This window comes from Taurulus bubalis (genome assembly GCF_910589615.1).
Source record: "Taurulus bubalis genome assembly, chromosome: 17".
Lineage (NCBI taxonomy): Eukaryota > Metazoa > Chordata > Actinopteri > Perciformes > Cottidae > Taurulus > Taurulus bubalis.
In genome coordinates, this window is record NC_136605.1 from 9,935,432 (window position 1) to 9,954,919 (window position 19,488).

The 19,488-nt window shown below is 41.6% G+C and overlaps 1 protein-coding gene across 1 annotated transcript; it reads right to left on the bottom strand.

Moving 5' to 3' along the window:
* Positions 1–1,769: 1,769 nt before the first annotated feature.
* Positions 1,770–16,538, bottom strand: LOC306749336 (G protein-activated inward rectifier potassium channel 1-like; the record flags this gene model as incomplete). Its single annotated transcript, XM_079232616.1, has 3 exons — positions 1,770–2,419; positions 6,311–6,527; positions 15,873–16,538. The coding sequence occupies 3 exons, from the start codon at positions 16,536–16,538 to the stop codon at positions 1,770–1,772; spliced, it is 1,533 nt and encodes a 510-aa protein (XP_079088742.1).
* Between the last annotated feature and the right edge of the window lie 2,950 nt (positions 16,539–19,488).

Consider the following 19,488-nt stretch of genomic DNA (forward strand, 5'->3'; position numbering starts at 1 on the left):
ACAAGTCTGGAAATTAAGAAACATAGAAACAATTGAATGAGAGTCAATGGAGCACAGCCTTATAGTTGTCTGACCCTGGTCAGAGCTGGCCAGTGAGATATGCTTGAATGTCCAGACTGATACGTTGAACAATGAGTCATCATCATACTCAGCGTCATTATGAACTGTGTCTATGTTTCATCGGAGGTTCCGTGTCTTGTAATTTCACATTCATTGTTGGGTAATTTGACAAATCAGACACAGCATGAGACCAGTGACAAGCCTATGTGTTCTGAGCGAGTGCACAAACACACACAGCAGACTAAATTAGAGGAATAGAGTGTGCAGAGCAGTTCTGTGTAGACTGAGAGGGTGGTCGAAGCTACAGATGCATAATGAGAGGGGGAGAGACTCTGAGAGTGCGGTTGATGCAGGAAAATTCTACCATTGATTTTCTTGTCTTTGTGCTGCCGAAGTGGTGACATTATGGTGTTCTAAGTACTTCAGATACGCTGACCCCGTGGTGTTAAAGAAGCGTTTTGTGGAGTTACATTTGTATAGTGGGAGGTGGGTTAATGCCAGGATTTGGACCTGTGTCTGTTCCTTTTATGGTTGACAATAATCAGCCTCCATTCTCCGATAAACACACTTCATATTCCCCTCTCAGCAGTAGCGTCGCTCATTATCTCTCTCTCTCTCTCTCTCCTGTAAGCACTATCGAGTGAGAAAAGTGTCCCTTGCCAAGGGGACAAAAGAAGGGCATTAACAACAGCCTATCAACACTTAATTGCATTGCTGGATTACTTATTGACATCTGGGAAAAATGTATTCTTTGACATTTTTGGTGTAACAGAAATGAAAACACAAGGAAAAGAAAGATCAACAGCATTTATTATCATCCTTATATCATTTATATTTAGAGCTATGATTGACTATTAAGTGTAGTGGTGCATACATGGATTTAGTGTATACATGCACAACTCTTGCAGAATGATCAAGTTCGCCAACCTATTTTCACTCCCAACTCGTCAAATACCTCTGCTTTGCCAGTTCCCCTTGGCATCGGACACACCCTGGAAAGGGGGTCTTTAGTGTCATCGGACACACCCCCTTTAGTGTTGTTGGACACACCCCCTTTAGTGGCTGTATGCGACGCACCGGGCTTTCAACTAACGCCAATGCAAACTCTCCCGTGGCATCTTCGATGCCAAGGTGCTATTTGACGAGTGAGGAGTGAGAATGTCAAGTTCAATTTAAGCATGACGTTTGTGGGTTTTTTCTTGTGTGTCACAAAACCTGCATGAATGCCTCTGCTATGAAACACAAAATCACAGTAATTCCAGTAAATGAAGCTCTAGCATAAGTTCAGACAGGAAGACAACCCCCTCACGCTAAGCTCTCACTCGTGCTGCCCCTCACCAGCAGCCCACATGCTAAACCGGAGATCAGTCAGAAGAGTCATAGACTCTATCAGCTGTTTGACAGCTGGGCGCCCCCTGTCAACAGCACAGAGTCATGCCCGTGGAGTTCAAGCGCCAAACAAATTCTGTGTAACTGCATGAACGCATCATCTGGCATAATAAACGTGAACTACTAATCACTCACTGTTTCTCCTGATTAAAATTGTGTCTCAAAAATAAATAGATAAAGAATCATTTAAGTGTCAGAAAAAGCATCTGATTTCATTCTATCAACCAACCCAAAAGGTAAAGTACACCTCTGAATCAGTTTCCATCAGTTCTCCGGTCTGTCCGTTATCAGGAGGCTGCTGCGGTGGGACTGTCTGGGTTTCAGCGGTCAGCGTTCATCCTCCGCAGCTTTGCTGGCAGGTTGTCCTCCGGCCTCCCTCCAGCTGAGAGCAGCGGGCTGGGAGGTGACAGTGTGGGTGTGGGCACTAGGCTTTGCTGGTACAGGTCTCCAGTAGACTGGGTCATGGGTTCGAAGCCCATCTTGAGCGACTTGAGGTGCAGTCGATTCTCCACCTCGGGTCCTCTCGTGGAGCTGAGGCGTTGCAGCTTTAGAGGCAGGTCTCCTGTGCTGCAGGCCTTCTCCGAGTGCTGGGAGCTGAGCAGAAGCACCTTCCTCTGCAGGTCCTCCTTCCCGGATGAACTCATCCTCTGCAGCTTGCTCGGCAGCCGAACCCCAGTCCCTCCCCTCCTGTCCTCTGATGTGTTGATGCAGTCCACTGAAAACACCCGGCCACGCCGGGCGCCGTGGCTCTCAGTCAGTGTGGGAGTGGGAGTGGACAGAGGAGAGGGCAGGGAATTCTTCTCTTCATACTCCTTGACGCTGTACGGTGGTGTCGGTACCTCGAACGTGCTGTGGAACTGAGAGTAGTCTACTCTGAAAAAGCCCTCCTCCAGGGACATCACCGGCAAGAAGCGATGGCCCCATAAAACCTCATCCTCGGTATATGACGTCCGGGCCTGGCATGTCATACCTTCAAGAGAGTGACAGGGAAGCAATATTAAATGGGTTTATCAAAAACAATTATTGGCTGTGAAGGAGGAGTGTGAAAGGGCAGCATGCCCTCCCATTATCTCCCCCCCTCCCCCCCACACTTTGCTCTTCTTTATTGCCTATGAGGTCACAGCATTGTGCTGCTTCCTGTGCAGTCTAGTCCCATTTAGTCACACACTGGAGATTGAATGCAGTCATTTACGGTATGGGAAGGATTCTTACAATTTTCTAAATGGTTCATAAAAGCAGAAAAACAGCTATTACTACCGACTAATATTACTACTTTAGGTCTCCTTATATTTTAAGCTTGTCACCTTTGATGCGGTGATTACATATTTGAGATAAAGGACATCTTATGTACCGTTTCAGAGAGTCTTCACAGAGTCTTTAAATATTCCTTCTTAGAGTTCAAAGCTGGTTTGTTTCCATGTAATGCTGAGTGGTTGTATGCCGTTGATATGGATGAGAGGTGAGAGATGCTTGTTATCAGTGTTGCTTGTGTTGGTCGTGATAATTGGCAGTTTAAATCTGGTCAACGTGACAAACAGTCCCCCGTCACATTTCACTCATCAATACATCAATGTCAAGAGCCAGTGGTCCTGTCTGTACATGCATTTATGTAACTTGTGGTGTTGATTGTGGTTCATCTCAAACACAATCATCTTTTGACAAACTGATATCATTCTCTTTTTTCAGTTGTTTAGCAATAATCTATAATTCAAGGAGTTTCTATTCACGTTAGTACCAGTGTGTCTTCTGTATATAGGAGTATATCAGCTTGCACACATCTTAACACACTTTTATTCCATTCAAACTCTCGTTAGTTAATTTTCTTGACATTTAGATGTTTATTGGAGGTTGTTTGTGATCAATAAGCACTTAGTCCATATTCTTTATGATCCAGTGGCTCTGCTTCCACGTGAGCCTTTCTGGTAAACACAGTTCGCTGTAGAGTAGGAGTCTGAGTCCGTCCCTCTGAGGGATGATATGCGCTGGGTTATGTCATAGCCTGATGCTATTCCAGGCTCACTAGTCATCGGCATCCACAGAAAAGTCTGTTGTACATTTACACAAAACTCATCTTTATTCTTAATTAGCCCAGATGCTTGGCTTTAATCACAAGGAAGAGTCCAGGATAGTTTACCAGCTGTTTTCTCTTCTCTCACCAGGAGAATGACTGTATATCAGCGGACTGAAATACATTAGACAGCAGTCATACCGGTGCGGTGGACGCTGGAGGGTTTAGAGCCTGACGGGCATGCCAGTTTTGTTTCATCATTCAGCATCACACGGGTTTTCATCACGCTGGTTAATGTTTACGGCATCTGGCATTAAATTAAAAGCCCTCAGCACAACTATGCAAACACTTGGCAGACAGCGAGAAGGACGTCCCCGAAGAAGACTTAATGTAAAATTGCTGGCAGTAGACTTCACTGGCACTGCTTTTGGAGCGCATTGTGATACTTCTTCTTTTACGTGATACTTACTTGGCAAGTATCAAAACATGCAAAGAGGTAGGTGTTATTATCTGCATGTTAGGGGTAGTGTGTTGATATGCCAGAGCGAAAAAAAGAGTCAAGGGATTTACACCAAGCCTGGTTGACTCCCCTCTACTCAATGGTTTGCAAAGGTTTGTACCGTGGTATACATCACCTGCTCTGACTTTAGAAGTCTCCACAGTCCTCTAGGTACCTTACTCCCTAGAATCCGGGTTCAACATATGTGCAGGTATCAGGTTCAGGTTTTTTTTTTTGGTACGTAATAATTATCCCAGGAGAGAAATGTGGCTTTTGAGACAAGACAGAGTATAAACTGTGACATACTGGTGAAAATAGCCTTGATTGCTGATCTTTAGCCTCCAGTTGCTCGCTACTTGGTGAAGCTTGCTGCTACCAGTGTTGGGCTTCTCTCTCTGTTTGTGTTTGTTTGACACATTTGAAATAATGCTATAATGCTAATGCTTTTTTGGACCAAGGCTCAGTTTTTTTTATTGATTTATGTACGTAGGGTTCTAGTATGATTTGCATGGGTCCATTTTAGAGTATCCCATTCATGATCGTGTTTTTTAAGTATCCTGTCAATGTGTTTGATCACGTAAACACCGTAGCCTCTTTTAGGAAACCCGGATAAGCGCATATCATATAAGAGATTTTTTTTTAAAGACTGTTGCATGTTTACCTCTTATCTCTAGGCACGGTTTTAAGTTAAATAACAGAAACACACAGTGGCAGCGAAAGCATCTATTAAACGGAGTGAGCCTGCTTATCTGCATCCACTGCTCCCCTGTCCTGTGCCGTATGGTACTGAAGGTGACAGGCTGACACCAGTGGAGTGTCATAGGAGTCGTGGAGCTGCTTTCAAGAATAGCTCAGTGCCTAGAAGTGTGCAGCCGTGAGGGAGACTGTGATAAGCTCAGAGCAGAAAGCTGTTGGCAATCGGAGTAGAGAGGAAAATTAGCAGTAAAGCTGTCAAGTGGTTGAAAATGTTCAGTATAGGTCGGTTTGTTTTGGTGAACATCACGGGCGTTTGCACAAATAGACTGCGGTAATCAGTAACTGGGATACTAATATTCATGATGTATACGGGGATATGAAAAGCCTAAATTCTCTGTGTTGCAGCGAAACATCATATCCCAAAATATGAGAAAAACAGGCCTCATAACCGGGATGCTTGTGTCCATCTAAACACACTCAAGACATCCTGAATTGTCAGGACTGGTTTATTTGAGGATGGCTTGAAATTAAATGGTTCAGCTATTTTTTTTCTCAACAAAGAAACGTTTTAAATCAATAAAGTGATAATGCTTTGCCAACACTGTAACTGTGGAGGATATATGTTCTATTTATACGTATGGCGGAGAAACACAAATCTCTTTCTGCTCATTTTTCGGATCAGAAACAGAACTGCTTCAACGCCACAAACTAAAACTGACAAATATTACAGTGACTGCAATTTAATCCGTCTGGTTGAAACATATTTGGAATGAGTTCGGGAGACGAGGGGATACCTCTTAATGTGTTGGGGTTAATGGGACGTGTGTTAGTGTGAGCATGACAGAATATCGTGGCCATTGAAGGTGAAACTGCCGGGGCTTCCCTCCTCTGCTCCTCAGCTCCGAGTGCCAGAGCACTGCGACACTAAACATGTGTCTGCCCCCTGATTTAATGGTATTATCAACAGAGCACAGACCGTGTTGCCTGCAAGCCTCTACGCCTCCCTGCTGATCCGTCCCCACTGCTCTAAGCCTATTCAGCTCTGTGGTTTCTTCTGCAGCAGCGGCAAAATGAGGGTTTTGGGGGTTAGATAGAAGAAGAGCTATAAAAAAAAAAGAGCGAGATGGATTTATTTGTATTGGACTTGAGAGAAGAATCTTTCTGTTTCAAATGCAACAGAGAGAACATCATTGTCCCTGAGAGTGCTCCAGCATGGCTGCCCGTGGTTTACAGTGGCGGCTATAACAATGTCTCACAGGCTCAGAATTACCTCTACTCTCAGTTGTCATCTGAAAAATTGACTGGAACTTTGACTGAAACCCAAGTCATTCATCAAAGTGACACACACAAGCCTTTATTATACATAGCGTGGCCATAAAACGATTTTGAAGTAATAAAATATCCCTCATAATTCATTCAGGGTGTCATTCTCATTTGTTGTTCTTCAAATATGCAAAACTGAGAATTGGGGAAATGAGATTTCACAGAGTTTAGGTCACAAGTATCTATTAGACAGGAGTGTTATGTGGGTTCATATTGAAATAGGAATTTACATTTAGATTGAGAGGAGTGAAGAAAGGTAGAAATGAGAATGGGATGGAGGTGCACAAAAGGAAAGAGATGGGAAAAACAAGTTTAGTGCAGGAAGAGTCCCTCACCAGTGGTTTCCACGATGCCCTCCAGGATAACAACAATTTCAAACTGTTCATTCATGAGAGAGCGCTGGGATAAGTCGAAAAAGGGGCTCTTGGAGTTGATTTCATGGCAAATGGTGAGAGGGGACACCAAGAAGAGCTGGTCTGCACCCGTCCCAAAACCAACATCCAGTTCACACTGGTCCAGAGGCAGGAACTCGCCCTCAGGTGTCTGACGGGACTGGGAGAGAGAGAGGGAGAGAGAGGATTAATTGCATGTCAGCATGAAACAGACATACTGCATTTAAAATGTTTTAGCAACAACATGGATTTAAAGTATCAAAACTTAAAGTACTTGTTCTGAATAAAGATATCCTGTTACTGGTATATTATTGTATAGGATATTATTAGATTGTTAATACTGATGCATCAATGTAAGCAGCCTTTTCCTGTTGTAGCCGCTCAAGATTATTTCTCTAAATCTCCCAACCAAGGGTTAAATCTGAGATAAGATAAGTCAGAGGGGTCTTAAGATGATTAATTAGAGAGGAAATAAGAAATTAAAAAAGGTCTGTGACTTTTTTCCAAGCTTTGCTTCCTTGTGAAATATTGGATAATTTCACCTCTTTGAGCCTCACACTTACTTAAATGAAACCATGTGAGATGTCAGATGGCTGGTGGAACCAATAACAACTCATAAACATCTGAAACTTGACACGGAGCTCAAATTAGATAATACTTTGTTGTACTTGTTTGTAAGCCACTATGCTGTATATACTGTCTGTATCAGTTCATTGGATTCTACAAGTAATATTTGTAAAGTATAATGTTGCAGAGAATGGAACTAATTGTAAAAACACCTAAACATTCCGTCTAAAGGTGTGCTCGGTGCTGGAAAAGTCTATTTCCAACTTTCCTTGGTGCCCTACTTTCAGCGGCCACAGGCTTTGCGCGTTCTCTTTGATTTCCAAAGAAACTTGCAGGTGGATGTAAGAGACAGCCGTGTTTGGACATTACTGGCCCACAGAGATTTAACTCATGCGGAAGCATTTGATTGCCTAGATGGTGTTGGCGCTCGGCACCAAGGTCCTGGATGTATTTTCTCCTCTCCTGTCGTAACCTGTCGAATCAATCTGTTCACCTTTCCTCTTCTTGTTGGCTTCCCTCACTTAGCAGCCTATGTGTCAACCTGTACTGCACACTTGCTCTATTTTGTGGCCATTTTCTTACATCCTGCTGTCAGAAAAGAGGCTTTTGGTATATTAATATTTCAATCTAAAAACTTGAAGGAATGGCCAACCCTGCTGAAAAAGTTCAATCTAGTTATTTCTGTGTCATTTAAGAAGAAACATCTGACCTTTAAAGGTTCAAATTATCTTTGCAAATCATCATAATTGAGATAATGAGGAGATGAGACACATTTTTAATGTACGGTATCTTCTTTTTCTGATTAAAATAGCATCATAAAAATTTGCATTTGCATTTCATTAAAACAACAACAAGAAAATCAGTGTCAAGTCAAAATACTCCTCATGGATTGAATAGCAATAGCACATTTTTCTATTCATATTTCTATGTTTCTACATTGTTTCATCGCCAACCAATAATTGGGTACCAGCCACCACCCACACAGCTTCATAATGATCTCCGACACACACACACACACACACACACACACACACACACACACACACACACACACACACACACACACACACACACACACACACACACACACGCCCCTTATCTGCAACCCTTTCTGACATTTCTGGATCTCTTGTTAATCCTAAAATGATCGACACATTATTTCCTTTAAAGGCAATTTCCTCTTTCAGCCTTTATCACTGAGTCAGTGTCATCTAGATTGTTCAAATAAACTTAACTTGTAAGCCTCGATGACGTTATTACTGTAGGTGGTAAGCTAGGTAGCCGGACATGCTGATTTGCAGTGTATGTAATAGTATGGTGACCATATGGTGTCCCAGTTTGTCCGTGATTGGACCGGTCTCAAGCTGGCTCTCCTGAGATCCGAACCACTATCTATAAAAAAATGCAATATGACTAGAATGTCCCAGTTTTCAACAGTCACAACCAAATTGTTACTATTGGAATTATTAATACTAATACAACCGTTTTCAATGCTTACTGAGACGTTTATCACGTTCCCCTCTGAATCAAACACCCATTCGTCTGTAGGCCTATGTGAGTCAATCAATCAATGTGTCATTGTCAGGGCTGCTGCTAAGACACTTGCATCTCTTCCTGACAGAACCTGTCAAAACTCTAACTGGTAGCTGTCATGCTGAAGAAAAAGTATGTCTTTTCTAAAGAGCTCCAGGAGGCTTACTTATTCCTTATTAAAGTAGGCCACAAAAAAGCTGTGTTGTGCACATAGACTCACCCATACATACTGATTACCTGGTTCCTTACACTTTTGCTCTTGTGATTTTTTTGTGGTTGGAAAGGTTAAAAAATACTCTATTGCTCGTTTTTAAAACGCTTTGACATGTTTTGGAATCGAAAGCTTGATAGGCCTGCTGGGCTATGATTGGACCAGCTCAGGGGAAGGGTTTTGCAAATGGTGGATGGCAATGTGGGCATACAGAACACAAACATGAGCAGAACATTGACATTAATAACTTTACAGAAACTTTAAGAACAGTTTTGAACTAATGCCGGAATACTTATGCTCCAATTTCATAAAATGATGATGGTAGGATGCTTTTGGCATCATTTATAGTTTTTTTTTTATCATTGTTGGATTAGGATACAAAGATAGTGATTGATGATAATGTTCAATACATTGGGTTTACTACATCTCTGGGCATACCTTCCCGATCATCCAAACTTATTCTGCACTGCAGCAGCAAGCTACCAGTCAAAGCCAAACTTCATCCTGACCTGCCAGTGACATTGCCCTATAGTTTATCCCTCCGAGAAGCTAACTGTGAATGAAGTGTGAGTAATCAGGCTTTGCATTGCCAGAAAACATTCTATTTCCATCTTCTGTGAATATCTATGAGCTGCTCTGCTGGATTTATTTTGGGGAACCTACTTTCATGGCATTGTTCAGGTGCTTACAGGCTGGTGAATACTGCTTGGGTGGATGTGAGTTACCCAATGCTGGCTAAGGGAAATTCTACATTTCACTTTCTGTCATTGCCACTGAAGATTAAAATGATGGATGACTGCATGCAAACATTGACAGGCAAAGCGCCTTACACAGACCCCGTCGGCACTCTCCTACGCTTCTTCTGCACACAGATCCTGAGATAGCTGAGCTTGTCTACTGTGGTTTTTTTCATGTAAATTCAACTCTCCCTGAGCTCTGACGTATCACAACAGGGACTTTTTTTTAACCAATTTGCAATGCTTTTAGGCTAATTGTGCAGCAGAAACACTAGACGTGCACACAAACACACAAACACGTGTGACTACTCACCAACCCAGTCAACCTGTCAGCTGCTCATCATCATTAGAAAGGCATCATGGTTTTGTTTCATGCTCACAAAAGAAGTGTTTCAGTGGCGTGAATGATGGTTATGGATGAAGACAGGTGTGATAAATAAAATTGATTAGATCTAAAGTGGCCTGATCGTCCTGCCTACCCAACTCTACTCCATGCTCTGCCATCATCAATCAGCAGCCTGCGAGGGGGCTGGAGGAGCTTGTAGGCAATCAGGTCGACTGACAAGCCAGCCGTCTCACACAGGCTTCCTTTCTGCCAGATACTGTCTGCCTATTCAGTCAATTTAGAAAGGTTGGGCCACCAAACATTTAACACAATTTAGCCAAGACTAATGTAGATGAATTGGTCAAATCATGCACCAAATGAACAGGACGATCCAACGTGGAACAGAGTGCCACTTTTCTCCTGGTCTCATAAACAAGAAACATGTAAGCATGTACTGTACATGTGTCAAAGATAACAGTCAGATTCTTTATTTCGGTGTATCTAATAAACTGAACATTATAACCTTCATGAAGGTAAGATTTTCTGCAGGACTGTTACATTGGTTTACAGTTTTTGTCATACTGGAGGCTGTAGTTTTTTTTTTTTTTACTATTGAATACAGTGCTGCAGGAATCATTCCTGAAAACCCAGAAATGAGTCAGCATTTTAGCACTTTTGATTCCTTTGTCTCAAAGTCAATTAATGGGTTTTTGGTTCGATGCCTGTAATGAGGTCTGTGGTTCGCACAGGCTTAAATGATTTTAACATTTTGTTCTACAATACATTCAAGTGGCTAAATGAGACGACTTCATCACGTCGACTACTCCGCCTTTACAGCTGCGTTGTGTATATTTGCTCATGGAACGTGATGTAGTTTTCTTTTTACTTCTGCCAATTGCATTTACACTTCAGAAATGATGAAAATGGGGTTCATTTGTGAATATTGTCGTGCTGAACAAAACATGTTTGTATCCAAAACACTTATATGAATTATTTTCTGCAAAAATCCCAAATCCAATGGGAAAAAATACCATTGCCATTTTTGTTGAGGGACCCATGCAAACTCACAGGGTTATCCTAAAACAGTACACCATCCTGCAGCACTCTATTGTGATGTATTAGACTGACAGGGGTTGTATTATTTAGTCCATCTCATTTATATTAATGAGGGTAGGCTAAATAACTGAAACAGTATAATGCAATGCAGTTCGCTAAAGTCTAAAAAAAACAATCATAAAGAGTCAAAATAGTTTCAACAAAAACTGAACATTATAACTTCCATGAAAGTAGGATTTGGTTGGTTTGCTTCTTTTGGTTAAAATAACAAAACAACTAATTGGTGCATCCCAGTCAACATTAAAGACAGCCTGGTTGCTCTGCCAGAGGCTCTGTTGTGTCCTCTCTTTTGATCCAAAGTCGCTCACACTGTGTTTCATACAGTCACACTTTCTGTTGTCAGAGATTTGAGCAAGCAGTAAGCAGTGATTAAAGCATCCTGTTAACCACATGAGCAGACATCCATGTGGTCCTACAATTGTCTATTTTATGACCTAATGAACTGAAACACAGCTTTGAGAAAACACCTGTGTGATTGTCTGTACTGACATTTACAATGAAGTTGCCCTCTTAATGTCCCTACATGCCACACAGCTCCAAACCAGCTCAGCCGTCCAACTGAGTGATGGAAAAAAAAGTTCTCACACCTCAAAACGTCATCTGAGAGCTACTCGGTATGTGAGTACTTAGGTTGATTACCAAATCAAGGGATTTAAACATTATGGCCATTCCTACTCAGTTCTCCAACCATGTATTTTATATGTATAGAGCTATGTACTTCATACATAATGACCATAACAAAAACAAACGAAAACGAAAAAAAGAGCTGTAAAACTAAAACTTAAACCAAAACTAAACCTCTCTGAAAACTAAACTAAAATGAAATTGAAAGTCAAGACTAAAATAAAAAACTATTTGTTCATTTGGATGTTTTATAACCTGGCCCAGAACTAGATATTTCTGTTGTTCATTATCCTTTCACGCAATAAGGCAGAACGCTGTGGGCAAATCCGGCTGGCTGTTTTCCTCAGGTTTATAGGAGCAATATTGAGCTGTTCACGTACATAATTAATAATAATAATTATAATAATAATAATACTTTAATTTTATATAGCGCTTTTCTAAATGCTCAAAGACGCTTTAGGCAGAGACAAAAATGGAAAGAAAAAAGAGCAAACAAAACAAACAAACAGAACATTTTTGGTACAAAAGAAAACTGGAGAAGCAGTTTCTTGCTGCATCTCTTCTTCTTCTAGAACTGCTGGGAAAACAACTGCATCATGAACCATCCGAATTTAGAATGACCAATTACTGTTCACATTTACAACTCACTAAAGTCAGAATATGCTGACATGGATGGTCCACCAAAGGTTTAGGAAAGACCGCCTTTTTGCCTGAATTCACATTGTTTTTTAATGACAAAATCTTTTTAACATTCATTACCAATATTCTGTCACTTATTTATTTTTGCAGTATTAAAACATGACAATTATTTTCAGGTTACGGTGAAGCTGAAGTTTTTAATGTGCACTGCTAATTGTTATGAGGATGCATGTGAAGGCATACTGATTAGGTAGCTGAATAAAAACAAAACTGCTATTATATGTGTGTTGTAGATGCTGTGTACTTTTTATGTGTTGTGTTCTGGTTTCGTTTCCTTCCACAGAAAGTGTTTTAATCCTCAATGTGACTCTTAATGACTTTAGTGGCTGTTGTGGCACAAATGGTGTCACAATGTTCTTGGCCAAAAACCTGTTTTGTTGCGAATGTGCTGCCTCTGATTTCTCCTTGGGTATGGAAAATACTGTAACAAGGCTCATCCATTCTTATAGACAGGAGCCTGAAGATGTATTTCTCATCCTAAAATAATAATGCATTATTTCTGACTCAGACATTACAAATAATACGCACTCCACCTCACACATGGTGCCTGTTTATGAATGCCTTGGTGAAATAACTTCAGAAGATTTCTTCTGTATATGCGTGTGCGTTTTGAGCATGCACTCAGACAGAAAAACATCCTATTCAACTGTGTAGACTCTGGATTTCTAAAGTATAGCATACAGATGAGACGAGCGTGAGCAGTGCATGTCTTAGGGTGTTCTGGCTCTGGGGCTCGTTAATCAATGACTGCAGGGCTTTCTCTAGCCTTCCACAACCTGATAGTATAATTGCATCTCTATTCTTATTAGATAAGGAATGGAAATCAATTCCAGTTTTAGTGACTTGAGTATATAGCCCATTGTGCAATCCTCTGCGGAGATATATGGCTGAGGGGATTTCTCTCCCTTGTATGTCTCTGAAATAGAAGGCACCACTCACAATGAAAATATTAAGGGGGGAAAAAAGCTGCTGGTAATTATTTTTATGTTTCCCTTCTCTTAATGCGAGGCTCTCTCCAGCTCTTTCACCACTTTCCATCACTTTCAATCAATTCCTTTGCGCTCTCCACCCTCCAGTCATATTCTCAGGATGTTCTACCAGGATGCCCTCTGAGGCAGTCATGGGTGCCCTGCAAAGCTGCATTTCAATTGCTCAGGGTGAGACTCTGTATGACAGCTTCCATTGGTCTGTCTTTCTTCTCTCTTCTCTCTGCTGTCTCCCAGTAATCATCCAGACAGTTCAACAGAGCTCTGGTGTCCAAATGCAGCAGCACCAACAAGTTGCAACTCGGTCTGGATAAAATGAGAGCTGCGGCTTCATCTGAGGGCTGACTTGTGCATCTACAGTGGCAGTTTTGTCAACTTATCGGAGGTGTGCCAGTTAGTCACCATGTTGCTGCAGGTGTCCAGGACACGGCATTCACGGAATCACAGCCATTGTCTGACAAAGATTATATTGATGACATTCTTCTTGGTAACAGATATGGAGGACACGTCTTTTTTTTCTGGGCAACAAGAAGCTTTCTCTGGTCCATCTACTGCAGGCAAACTGACCCTAGAGCACAGCTTTATGAGCAGTGTGGCCCTATTGCTATTCGGCAAAAAGCAGAAAGAAAGGAAAGAGAAAAGCTCTGTGCCTGGTTGTGGGCAGATGGACCGAGGCCCACGTCTAACCAAAGGTCAGTGACTGCACTTGGGAGTAAAAGGCTGGTACTTTTATCTTACATGGCAAGACACTAAAACACATTCTGTGGCAGCATCAGCAATTACATGAATGGGGTTAAGACAAGGAAGCGTAAGAGTATGAATACATGTCTATGATCAAAAGAGAGCTGTTCATTCCCTCTGTTTTCGATGCAGCTTGATGTACAAGTCATCCCAAACATGTTTCCCTAAACTCTCTCACGCACAATCACACACAGTTCCTATACAAGTTTAAATGCTTTCTCTGCCTCCTATGCCTGAGTGCTTTATAGGATGAGGTTTGACTTGAAAAGGGTTGCAGTTCAACAGCACCACCAACATTTCTTTATGGGGAGTGCACTGAAAGCATTCAGTATAAAATAATAAAAACAATTGTATTTGAGGGTTTTCGTGTGATGTGTAATATCTAAACAATGCCTCTGTTCATGCACAATGACTCATTTATTTTCCGTGTGTTATGTACTCTGGCAGAGCTGCTGCAAAGATTCTGTCTCAGTAAGACTCTTTGAAGCGAAAAAATAAGGTTAAAGCCCTGAAGCAAAACGGAAAAAAATCCACTAAGAAGCACACAGTGGATACGGTATTTATTGTATTTCACAAAGAGAGGGAGTGTAAAGATGTGAGGTTGTCAGAGAGGTCTTGGAATTCATACTGAGTGTGTTCCCTGCAGTCCAGAAGGAAAGGTAAAGAAGAAGAAAATCCCTAAGCCTCCGTGATGCAATTCCTTTTTTAAGTAACACAAATCCTGATTTTCTCCTATTCTTCTGGTGCCATTGCTTTAATAAGCAAATCCTATCTTATTACTTTGAGTTCCAGTGTACTGATGATCAAATATTCTCAATCTCATAGGTGTGTTGCACAGATGGAGACAGTCTGCTTGAGACGCTGAGAACTTCCGTCTCACATGAGAACTGAGAGAAGTGGATGTAGACATGTGTGGTTGTACTTTATGCCTACAGGGGTGTTCACTCCCTCCATGCTTGTAACTGTGGAATAGCTCGGTCCTTCCTGCCTGCGTGCATCATTAAGCTGACCAACGCTGCTCGATGTGGCTGTGCAGAGGAGAACGCAGACATAAACAAGCTCCAAGCACCCCACCAATGCTGTTTTTCTTCTCTTTGGCTCGTTTTGCACATTGAACATGAACGTGGCTGAGTCTGTCGACCGTGCTACTGGCTGTGGTGATTTTCTCCGTTGTTACTTGTTTTCAGAGTGTGAGTGTTTTTCTATATAGCTGTATTCCCCTAAAATCTTCATTTGTGGATCACCAACATGCAGTGGATCCAAACACACAACGATGTGACTAAAACAGCTATGCTCCTTGTCCCTTTTTGTTCTGTCATTTTATATGCAACGGAGCAGGAATATAAAAATTACCCCCTTAAGAAAAGAAAGAAGATAATGCATTTCTTTATGGGAGCCATAAATACTCTTTATGTCTGCATGCTCTCTCCCAGGAGTGCTGTTTTACTGATTCCAGTGATCTGTAGTCATGCGTGAAGCTCCCTCTCACTGTTGATTCACCGAGCATAACTTTCTTCCTCTGGGGGCCATCTCACTGCCACATCCACAAACTGATACACACCTATCTGCCCAGGTGTCACCACTGATGCTGGACGCAGTGTTGACCATCTATAATCCATCTCAGAGTCGCACCAGTCAACCTCAGCACCCTGCAGCTGGAGGAGGGGATGCTACCTTAAACCTGTTTTGTTTGGCACGTGTATATTGTGTAGTGGGGCCTTTTTGTGTTTGCTTGCCTTGATCTTTTCGCATTTAGCTCTATCGTATGCATCGGTTTTAAAAGTGCTGAAAGATGCTTTTCATTCATTAGAATGCATGTCAATTGTCATGTAACTCTGTGTAGTTATATCATGTTATTGCTGTGTTAATTAACAAAGGTGTCATCTACTTACAGCCTGAGCTCCTATACACTTCAGTTAGTTTTCATGGAGTTCTTATCATCGGAGTCTCTGGTGCTCGAGCTTACCTTTATGAGTTTGCACCTGATCTGAGCGGACACCATGTGGCTGTTCCGCAAGTTGCCCACCCGGAACATGAGGCACAGTTTGCCGTCTCGCTGAGATATCACGGCGTCCTGACTGAACATGAGCGTCTCTGCGCGTTTCTTTGGTTGGGACATTTTGATGAACATGCAGCCGATGAGAAAAGCGTCCACTATGGAGCCCATCAGCGACTGGAACAAGAAGAGGATGATGCCCTCTGGGCACTTCTCTGTAATGTACCGGTAGCCGTAACCGATCGTGGCCTCAGTCTCGATGAAAAACAGAAAAGCTGAGGGGAAGTTGTAAACATTGGCCACGCAGGGGGTGTAGGACTCGTCGTGGCCGTGATTCAGGTCTCCTCTGATGTAAGCGATGATCCACCACATAGACGCCATGACCAGCCAAGCGATCGTGTACGTTAGAATGAAGATGAGCATGTTCCATCGCCACTTCAGGTCAACCAGAGTGGTGAAGAGGTCAGAGAGGTACCTGCTGGTCTCCCCGCCGAGGTTTCCGTGCTGCACATTGCAGCGACCGTTCTTGTCCACGAAGCGCTGGCGTTTCTTCTTCACCGGAGCAGAAAAAGTGGTAGCCCGATTTGTGTTAACCACCTGGTAGTCTTCGCCAAATTTTCTACGAAGTGCCGCCATTTGAACTCTCCTGAAGTAAACGGAAAAGTACTTGCTGTTTTTAATCCATGTTTTTGGTTATTTGAGTCTCCAAAACACAGTTTCTGCAGTGCGTAAAATGTGCCATGGCCACTTTAGCGCGCGTAAATAGGAATGACAAAAATGAAATTACTCCTTTGTCAGTGCTTTAAATGCTCTGATATGATCATTTTCTTACTTTAAAAAAATCCACGATCCTTCCAGTTATTTGACATGGCATCAGAAGCTCAGTCTCCGCTCTCTGACTGGCGTGCTGCTCACCAGCGGAGTGCAATACAAGGAACTGTCTACCATTCACAGCTTCTGGTGGGCTGTGGAGAATAGAGAGGTGAGTCTGTGGTGCGTAAGGGAGAGATGCGAGGAGAGGGAGGGAAGGGGGAAGGGACCGAGGAGGAGGAGGAGGAGAGAGAGAGAGAGAGAGAGAGAGAGAGAGAGAGAGAGAGAGAGAGAGAGAGAGAGAGAGATGGACAATTTGACTCTTCTGTGTAGTTCACGTGGTCAATTTGACGTGAAAATTAGGTCAGCGTTTGACCTAATTTTTTTTATTAATTCATTAGTGGCTTAATTTATTCATTCATTCCTCATACTTGCTTACATTGCATTTTCATTTAAGCGGATCCTCTGCGTGATTAACAGCATGGAGGACACAGAGCCTGAGTGATGCAATTGGAGGATCTTTGCTTTCAAGTTAAACTGTGCCATCTACTGGAAGGACAATCTATGTGCACATTTGATATAATTCAAGCTCGTACGGGGGCTATATTGGGGCATTAACACCAACAGGCTACAGTGATTATTTGTGCTTCTTTTATTCTGTGCCATAGTAGCAAATTAAATGAAGATAACAGTGTCGAGTAAAATAACAATAACGAAAAAGTCTTTTAGGCCAAGCCTACTTTTTCAGGCTGGACCTATTTTAAGTCTTAAATTATATCTGTGCTTCTCCTCTTTCCTGTGAAGCCTTCTTATTGATTGAGACATTGGATTGGATGAGAGAGGAGGATTTCCTGGTAGTATCCCCCCAAAGGACCATCCAAAAAAGGATGCTATGCCCTTGTGGCTCTCTTTGCCTTTGTTTTAATCAGGCACACATGTCTGTATTGTATGTACTATCTATTATTAACTAATGCATCATTACAGTTTCAATCACAGAGGTGTGATGAAGAAGCCCTCGACTGATCTAACCAGCTGACCCACCTCCAAGGGCTTCTGTTCAGACGTTTAAGGAGTATTCCAAACATGAAAGAGTCCAGCACTCTTAAAAAACACAATTTCATTGCATCATTTATTGATGGAGCGCTCTTAAAATACTTTTGCAAGGTATTTGAGCAATTTATCCATTGATGATGTAATGAACTGTTTTGGATCTTTCTTTCTTAAGAGTGTTTGCTTCTGTGTACTTTTTTTAGTTGATGTTTTAAGCTGTTTAATTGTATCCACTGTTTAAAATCTCACAAGAGAGATAGAGATGATAGCTTATGAGGGGTAAGTTAATTAAACAAAGTTACTTTTCTTTTAAACTCACTAACTGCATTATGCAGAGGTGTCTGTGCATTGATAAACTGGCAACTGAGTGTATGTCTGGCTTTAAAGTGTCTTTTTGTGTATCATTTGCAATTAAAAACAAACTAAATTACTACCTTGTTTTATTTACCTTGTTTTTATTTAAAGTTTTATTTGTGCATTCAGGCTTCATACTATCACACAATTAACTTGACGAAGTACTCTTTTCATTTAAGTAAAAACATTGTTTGGCTTAATCAGCATTGTGTGAACTCATTTGGGAACGGCTTGAATGTAACATTATCTTCAGTCATAAATGGCTCCAGAAATAGCTGCTTTAAACAGAAGATGAAAAAGAAGTGCTCTAAACAATTGAAGTTCATTTGGGAATATGTCATACAATAAACACAGATTAAGCTTGTTTTGTTTTTTGTTGATCACCTTTTAGTTATTTTGTAAGACCTGATATTTCATAATCCCATTGCAGGTGATAAAACTGACATCAAACAACAAAATTGTACTTGAATTGTAATTATCATGCTGTAACATTTATTTTGAAAAATGAATGCTTTATTAAAACAGCAGCTATCCTGGCTCTATCTAAAGGTAAATATGATCAGCCTACCAGCACCCTAAAGCTCACTAATTAACATGTTATATTCCATACAGAAACTCTTGTGTAAAACTGGGTGTTTTACTGGGATATTAACTGCTTCTCAGGAGGACACAGTAACTTCAGTCTCCTTTGGTTGTGTGGCAACCTCACTGGGACTGTTAATGGATTTTATGCTAAGATAAGATAAGCGGCTGCTGGTCGTATACTGTAGCTACTTATTTGGCGTACAAACATGAGAGTGGTGTCGCTCTTCTCAACAAACTCTCGGGGGGAAAAGCAAATAAAAGTATTCCCCACATATGGCACAATTGTTTTGCATGTTTTCTGCATTGAATGAGTGTCTTTATAAAAAACCTTAAATCTAGTTCCAAAAATGGTAAACCCATATATAAGCTCAGAGAAGAATGTGCAGACAGACTTGGTTTGATCACAAAATTAGTTTACCAGTAGGCCCTGTTCAATATAACACTGAATATATTGGGTGTAGTATTGAGCGAGTTTCTTATTTGTAGCATTTGCCACCAACTATCAACTATCAGTGAACCAAATAAAATCATCCCCATGTTATTTTATCCCCACAGCACCATTCTCACCACTGCACAGGTTTCTAATAACTGACAAGTTGCGGACAATCTCAGGAGAGGGAATTCGTATACGGCTGTGATCCTCCTGACAATTGAGGATTAGAGTGTAGACGGCCAGCATGGCCATCTGTTATGTGTATAAGCATCAGGCTTTCCCAGTGAGAGGAATCCAAATCAGCACACACACAGGCAACCACCGAACCCCAAATGTTCAGTATTATTGGCCGGT